An 8,404-nucleotide genomic window follows, 5' to 3' on the forward strand; every position below is an offset into this window, starting at 1 on the left:
CCTCGTGCGTTACAGCACTGCTTTCCTCCCTGGCATGGCAGCAGCAGCAAGGTCTGATGATTTCCTGTTTTTGTGGAAGAGGCTGCGTGTTGATGAAAGTACTCTTTGTACCATTTGGAAAGGGAGCAGCTCATCAGGGGTAACCGGAGCTGGGCCTTGTCCACGCCCCCCAGAGGCCTCTCCTTCCAGCCACACCCTCGGTCCCTGGCACCAGCATAGTTCAGCTCAGCCAGGATTCACGGAATGCCCACCGTGTGCCAGGCCCTGGGCTTGATGCAGCTGCGGTGGAGATGGCGGCAGGGACCCACCTGCATTTGGATCCTGGCCCTCTCAATTCCTAGCTGTGCCTGAACATGTTTCCTGACTTCCCTAAGTCCATTTCCTCATGGTAAAACGGGGCTATGAAATGCTGTGAGCATTAAAGAGACCATTGCTAAGTATCTAGCACTCTTCCTGCTCACGTTAAATGCATAAAGAGGCTAACTGTATTAGCTCTCGATTACCATGTAACAAATTACCCCAAGACTTAGGGACTTAAACCCCAAACATTTATTATCGCATAGTATCTGTGGGTGCACGCGGCTTGAGGTCTCTCATGAGGGTGTGAACCACCAGCCAGGGCTGCGGTCGCATCTGAAGACTCACCTGTGGAAGGATCTGCTTCCAGGTTCACTCACTTGGTTGCCGGCAAGACTTATTTCCTCACAGGTCATTGGACAAAGGGTCTCAGTCCCTCAAGAGTTGTCGGCCGGATACCTCCCTCAGGTCCTTGCGATATGGACCTCTCCACAGGGCTGCTCACAGCATGGCAGTGAGGAAGAGAGGGTGTCCAGGATGGAAGCCACAGTCTTTTTGTCAACTCCCCTTGCAAATGACATACTGTCATGTCTGCCATATTCTGTTCATTTGAAGCAAGTTACTAGGCCCCGTCTACCCATGAAAGGAGAGGATAACATGGGGCCATCTTACAGGATTTCTTGTCACACCAACTTATAATTATCGCTGTTATTCATAAAAGTAAGACCATTCCTAACCTCTGGGACCTCACAGTCTTAAAGGTGAAACTGGCAGGTAAATTGATAATTGCTATAAAATATGTTTATGTGCCATTATAGAGGGATGTTCAGATTTCTAAGGCTGGATGAGACCGTGTGATCAATGGGATTTGCTTCAAAATAATCGCGAGGAGGGTGGTACAGGGAAAGTAGGGAAGAGTAAAGCCGAAGCAAGAGTGGTCACGTGGGGACTTCCCTGGTGGTCCAGCGGTTAAGACTCCATGCTTCCAGTGCAGGGGGTGCAGGTTCGATACCTGGTCAGGGAACTAAGATCCTGCATGTGACGTGGAACGGCCAAAAAGTAAAAAAAAAAAAAAAAAAAAAAAAAAAAAAGAAGAAGAGTGCTTGCATGTTATTTCCTGAAAATGGATGATGGGTACTTGTTTTTGTTTTCCATTAAAAAAAATTTTTTTTTTCTTTTAAGTACCTTGAGAAGGTAGACATAGTTGAATTGCTGCGATAGCCCAGGGCCATAACAAGAACCTGAAGTTGATTCTAGTACTGGGTGTGGAGAAGGCAGGGTGAATAGCAGTTACAATGAGTAACCTTTAGCTATGGACTTGTCTGTATCAGAATGGAGGACCTGGAGAAATATTTTAAAGGGTCTCTGAGCAGACAGCACAGACGCCACAATCTCTCTACACTACAGCCTGGATACTTTACTTCTTGGGGAAAAAAAAAATTGCTCAGAGTCTGTTACTCTGGTTTTACCCACAGTTTTAATCATCACAGAAGATTGGAAGCAACCAATGAGATAATGGGGCTGTGAACAGTAGACACATTGGTCTAAGTGTGAAGAGACAACAGGTAGCTTGACACAGGGGAGAAGACATCATTGTACAGCTCTGTAATTTTACTAAAACTCACTGAATTGACTTAAAATGAGTGAAATTTATGGTACTTGAATTACACTTCAGTAAATCTGTTTTTTAAACAAAAGTAGATTCAAAAAATTATACAAAGAAACTTGGAGAACTTGGAAGGCACAGGAGTGCGTAGAATCACTTAGTGCAGGACAGACACCACAGCATCCCTGTGAACAGACGTAACCAGGACTGGTTTGTTGGTTAATGAAAAAAAAAGTCAGTTAAAGGAAAGAGTCACAAAATTTTTATATATATATATATATATATATATATATATATATATATATATATATTCTTTAAACAATTTTCATTTAAATGTAAAACATATACATTCATTCCACACGTTTTGATGTAGGACCAAGACCTCTTCTTTGAGGACGTCCCAGTTGGGATCTGCTATGTCTTTGTCAAATAAATCACACTTTAACTCCAGTTTCCAGTTTCAGTTTCTTTTAAGTGGAACTTAAAATCAATCTGAAAACAAAGCCCTTGTTTTTTCAAAGTTTTCCCCAGTTTTTTTTTTTTAATATTTATTTATTTATTTGGCTGCTCTGGGTCTTAGTTGCGGCATGTGGGATCTTCGCTGCGGCATGCAAACTCTTAGTTGTGGTGTGTGGGATCTAGTTCCCTGACCAGGGATTGAACCCATGCCCCCTGCATTGGGAGCGTGGAGTCTTAGCCACTGGACCACCAGGGAAGTCCCCCGGGTTTTTTTTTAAGACAGGTTTATTGAGGTGTAATTGACCTACGGTAAAATTCATCCTTCGTAGTGTACAGTTCCATGAGTTTTGACATATGCCTACAGCTGGGTGACCACTACCATACAATCAAGATATAGAATATTCCCCAATCTTTTATGTGTATATCATCCACACCTAATTCAGTAACAACTTTCTTCAAGATTCAAGATTTCTTCAAGCACACCCTTCTTCAAGATTCTCGAATGCATTCAACTTAGTTTTTATGGAAACAGCAACTCTCTTTTTGTATTCCTGTTTCATCAGTTTATGTCATATTTAATTAAACTGTGCAATCATTATACAAAAACAGATGCAACTCACAGTAGGCAGTTTGAGGACCAACACGACTGCTTATTGGTAACTTTCAGCTCAAGTGTGTGGGGTCCTCCAGGAGCCTGTGGAGGCTGCGTTTTGCGGGCATCAGTCAGTCTGTTTTATGGAAGAAATGGAGAGGCTGGTTAATCCAGGGAGCCATCTAAGCGAGGGTCTGTCAGATTCCCATGCTTTGCTCATGGCCACTCCAGCGATGGCTGGTGCAGACTTTGGTGCGCCGTGCTAGTCCCCTTCCAGCAGGAAAAAAAGCTGGATTCCATTCTGTATCCTGAGCTTCGTTGAGAAAAGGATGCAGAACATTTTAGAAAGCTTTCTATTCCGAGTGGGAGGTAAATGAAGTATTCCGTTTGAAGCCCTGAACGGGTGAGCTTGGGATATTGGAAAACTGGCCTGTGTGGACTCATCCCTTCTTCAGTGACCCTGGATCAGTGCCCGAGGCGGGTCTGCATATGCCAGAGCTTTTCTTCTCTGCCTCACGGTGCGGGCTGGGGGTGGACGTGGGTGGGAGCCATGAGCTGAATCTGGAGAAGGGAGAGCGGCAGTGACCTGAGTCACCTGGGACACCGGCACGGGGGAGGGGTGGGAGGCCTGGGCCAGGAGGACAGCGGCTTCAAGGGGCGTGGGGGTGGAGTTGGGGGTCTGGATGCCCCCTGGAAATGTCACCTTCTCACCTGCTCTCTTCGGCTCACCGGCCCCCTCTCTCGCCCACCCCAGCTCCTCCGGATGTTCTTCCGGCAGCAGGATGAGATTCGGAGGTTGAAGGAGGAGCTGGCCCAGAAGGACATCCGCATTCGGCAGCTACAGCTGGAACTGAAAAACTTGCGCAACAGCCCCAAGAACTGTTAGCTCCCCCGGCTGAGCTGCTTTCTAAGCCGATCTCTCTGTTGTTTCTACTCGTCCCTTAACTTCCCATTCTCCGGTGACCCCAGAGACAGAGCCAGGACTGGAGCTGGGGGAGTGCCTGAGGACCCCACCTGCCACCTCAAGAACTGGAAGCTGACCTTTGACCTGTCGACCTCATGCTAACAAAAGCCCCCAGCCTCTCCCGGAGACCCAGGCTGGCAGCCCCTTCCCCCGCCACCCCAGGAGCCTCGGCTTCCCCTTGGCTGGCAAAGACCTCGGACTCCCCGAGGGGTGCCCTCAATGGACCAGGGAGCGGAGGGGGAAGCCAGGACCCCAGGAGACTTAGAGGTTGAACTTTTCCCCTGCAAAGGGGGCTGCCAGGACATCTCCGTGCTCCCTGCTGGGGCTCACAGTGGCCCTGATGGACGCACAGTAAGGGCTGGATTGCCGGCATCAGCTGTTCTCCCTCCCATTCCCCCCCCCCCCCCCCCCCCCCCCCCCCCCCCCCCCCGCGCAGCCCTGGAAGCCCACTCACCTGACAAGGGTTGCGAGCAGCCCAACTCCTTCCTGTCTCTTGCCCCCTCTCTCTTATCTTCAGGGAATTAAGAGGATCGCTCGCCAAGGCCATAATGCCCCCTTGCTTTCCCCTGAGGCTCTTCAAAGCTCTGGCAACACCCTTCTCCCATTGACTTTGTGAAGCAGGCAGGGTAGGGAATCGTGTCTCCATTTTACAAGTGACAGAACTGAGGGTTGCAATGGGGTAGTGGCTTCACTAAGATGAACAGTGGACCCAGGACCAGGACCAGTGGTGTGCAGACCCTCAGGCCCGGACCCTTCCCACTGCATCAAGATGCCAATCCCACGGGGGCATCACCAGGGCCCAAGTCTCCGTGGAGGAGAAGACTGGGAGCCTCCCAACACCAGTAGTGCCAATGTGTCTCACTGCCCAGTCGAGGCCCCTCACACTCAGTGTCCCTACGTCCTCCCGGCCCCCACCTTCTGCTCCCACCCCCCAGGGGACTCCCTCTGAGATGAGGCCTCTTCCTCCTGGAGGCTGAGGCTGAGAAGGGTGGAGCTGGCCCTGGGGAGGCCGAGCAGGGGCCGGATGGCTCCAGGGGCTGCTCTGTGTGCATGTCTCGGCCCTGCTCTCTCAGTCACGGTCAGCCTTAACAGTTGTAGGATGACCACAGCCCCTCACGTGGGTGTAGCACTTTAAAGTTTACACAGCCCTTCGACACTTAGGATCCCATTTGAGCCTCATCTCAGCTCCCAGAGGAAGGGAGCATTCTCCCCATTTTGCAGATAAAGAAACTGAAAAGCAGCCCAGGCTCACAGGACCCTGGGAGATGCCACATTTCACTTGGTCTTCTACAATTTTCTTTTTTTCCTCTTTTTCTCCCTTCATTTGTCACTACCTATGGAGTCCATGAACACTGTTCTTAGAAAAGTCACAGTTTAGGGGTGAGGTCTGGCCTGGGCACCAAGAAGTGGGTGTCCACTCTTCTCTCTCATTAACTAGGACCTACTACATGCATTGTGCTCCACACTGCTGGTCCCACGGCCGCCCTGCAGAGCATCCATCCACACAGGCGGGGCTCCCTAAGCCCCCCCAGTGACCTGGGCAGGGAAAGCCCCCCTGACCCCTCGGGCTTTTCCCCCAAGAGCCTTCCACCCTCTCAGCCAGCTAAAGCAGGGTCTCCTCACCCCCCAGACCCCGCAGCTAGACTGTGTAAGCTTACATCTCCTCTTCCCCACACTTCTGAAGCTTTTTTTTCCTCCCCACTGACCTTTGTGGTCTTCTGTGATTATTTATGCTGCCTCCTGAGGATAGAATTGAAATAAAATGTTTTCAACTTACCGGACCTGGGCACAGCCAGCTCATTTAACCTGGGAGGTTCCTGCTCTTGGTCACCATGGTATCTGATGGTCAGCTCCCCGGCCACAGCTCCTTTGCTTTAGTGGAACAACAAATCACATCTGTGTCTACAGATACAATTTCACACTTTCATCCATCTACAGCAAGGCTTCTGAACGTCAGCCCTGTGGACATATGGCGCCAGATAATTCTTTGCTGTGAGGGCTGTCCTGCGCCCTGTAAACAGTTTAGCAGCATCCCCGGCCTCCACCCGTCAGATGCCACAGCACCCGGAACCCAGTTGTGATAAAGAAAAATGTCTCCAGGTATCACCCAGTGGCCCCTGGGGTGTCAGAATCGCCCCCAGTTGAGAACCACTGTTCAACAGTTATTCAGTAGGCATCTGCTGTAGGTCCAGCCCTGTGTTGGGGTCTGAAGGACACCATTGGAATGGTGCTTTGCAGTTTACAAAGCACTATTCCACGTATTTGACTCCTTTGATCTTCACAGCTCTAGGTGCTATGTTCTAACTGTTCCCGTTTTCCAGAAGAGCCGTCAGGTCCAGAGTGTGACATGCTGAAGGTCATTTAGCGGGTGTAACGGAGAAGACACACAGGGATGAGGATCTTCTGAGCCCAGAGCCAGAGGAGGCATGTGTTCCCGGTCCTCAGCCAGGCTCAGCGCTGGGCAGGGTGTCTTCTGGGCGGAGGGCTGGGGCCCATCGTGAGACCAGGGGCTGCCAGGCTGCTGGGACACCCTCGCTCTCTGACCCAGCCAGAGTTGTCATGGAGCAGAGTTGTCAGGCTGCAAAGTGGACAGGCATGTGGCAGTGTGGACAGCCCAGGAAACTCAGAAGAGCCACAGGAAAGCAATGAAAGCCTTAGAAAAAAGGGCAGGAGAGGAAGTGATAAAAGGCAGTGGAAGAGCAGTGGGCAGGACACCGGGACAGGGAGGGCGTGGTGCAGGCCCAGCTCTGCCTCTGACGGGCTGTGTGACGGGAAGAAGTTCACTTCTCCTCTCTGGGCTTCACTTTCTCCATCTATAAAATGAGGGTATAGGGACTACCCTGGCAGTCCGATGGTTGAGACTCCATGCTTCCAACGCAGAGGGCACGGGTTTGATCCCTGGTCGGGGAACTAAGATCCCACGTGCCACGCAATGCAGCAAAAAAAAGGCGGGGGGATAGGAAAATTGGAGGGTCCATTCCTGGTCTAACACTTGAGTTTCCACCACACTAGCATTTGGAAGAATGGGATAGATCCCCAAGACCACCCATTGTCTAGCATGAGTGGTACAAACAAGAAGTATATCAGGCGAAGGGAAGCAGCAGGGTGGCTTCCTACAGGGCTTGGGTGCAGAAAAGTACTTTTGCTAAACATGAATTTGAAAAAGACACTCCTGGAGTTTCTGCTGTAGATCAAGTCACAGTCCTGGGCTTGAAAGAAATGCTAAGGTCATTGAGAGTTTGGCCTTCGTGAGCTCCTTCTCTGGGGATGCCAAGGAAGGTGGGTGGAGCTGGGTCCTTGACTAAGGCTTCCTCCCACCTGGGCCCAGGGGAGCAGGTGAACGCACAAGGTGACCTGTCTCATGTGTGCCTCTGTCCCACGGGACCCCCAATTCTGAGCCCAACTGGGCAGCTCTTTAATCATCACTTATTATGGCAGATTGTCCAAGGTCAGAGTCGAACGTGGTTTCTCTCCAGGCAGCCCACTTCCCAGCTGCATTTGTTGATGAACCCATCAATTGCTTGTTGGTTGTCCACATGTCCTTTAGTTCTTCACATACCAGGATGTACTCCATGCCTTGTCTGTTACACTGATCCTGCTGACAGTTACGGCCTTGCCCACCACGTTGCTTTGATTATTATAACCATATAGGAGAACAAGGCCCTCTAGCTCTTTGTACCCCTTCCCACTGCCATGTTCCCCACCAGGTGCTTGCTCCCTTCTTTTCTCCAAGTGAGAACATCTCAGGCTAAACTCCAGACCCTTCTCTTGTATGGAGAAGTCCCTCTGGGGCATGCCTAGAATTCTTGTCTCACAACCCTCCACATACCAACACCTACCTGGGTTTTCAACTCAGCCTAACACACCCTGAGTGGCTGGATCTACTCAGTACTGGGCGCTGGAAACCCAGAGATGGGAAAGAACCAGGACTGGGGCTTCCCTGGTGGCGCAGTGGTTGAGAGCTGATGCAGGGGACAGGGGTTAGTGCCCTGGTCCGGGAAGATCCTACATGCCGCGGAGCGGCTGGGCCTGTGAGCCGTGGCCGCTGAGCCTGCGCGTCCGGAGCCTGTGCTCCGCAACGGGAGAGGCCACAACAGTGAGAGGCCCGCGCACCGCAAAAAAAAAAAAAAGAACCAGGCCTGCCCTTGAGGGGCTCCAACCAGTGGTCCATCTATGGATATCGTGTCACCCAGCAGGACGTGTAGCCCCTGAAGGCCGGGGTGAGTTCCACCCTCTGCCAGGTTCCGTGTGGAACAGGCAGCTGTTAGGGATTTGCTGACTCCCAGATTCCCTTCAGCCAGCCTCCCAAGAGCCCAAGATGGGCTTGGGCATTTTTAAACCCTCTCCTGGCGCTGGGCAGACATCCCAGACTGCCAGTGGGCCGTGCAGAACATGGCTGCTTCTTCACTGTGGAAAATGCCTTCATATTGCAGACATCTCCACCACAAGGGCCCTGTCCCTTAGCCTTCCTGCTTGGAAGGGCTGC

General features: G+C 51.2%; 1 protein-coding gene across 1 annotated transcript in view; it reads left to right on the forward strand.

Moving 5' to 3' along the window:
* CORO2B (coronin 2B) overlaps window positions 1-3,840 on the forward strand; it is a 69,365-nt gene extending 65,525 nt beyond the window's left edge. The window contains exon 11 of the mRNA XM_065871853.1: window positions 3,709-3,840. Within this exon, the coding sequence (XP_065727925.1) occupies window positions 3,709-3,840 (132 nt within the window). The remainder of the gene's footprint in view (window positions 1-3,708) is intronic.
* Window positions 3,841-8,404: the final 4,564 nt, after the last annotated feature.

This window comes from Phocoena phocoena, chromosome 2 (assembly GCF_963924675.1).
Source record: "Phocoena phocoena chromosome 2, mPhoPho1.1, whole genome shotgun sequence".
Classification (NCBI taxonomy): domain Eukaryota; kingdom Metazoa; phylum Chordata; class Mammalia; order Artiodactyla; family Phocoenidae; genus Phocoena; species Phocoena phocoena.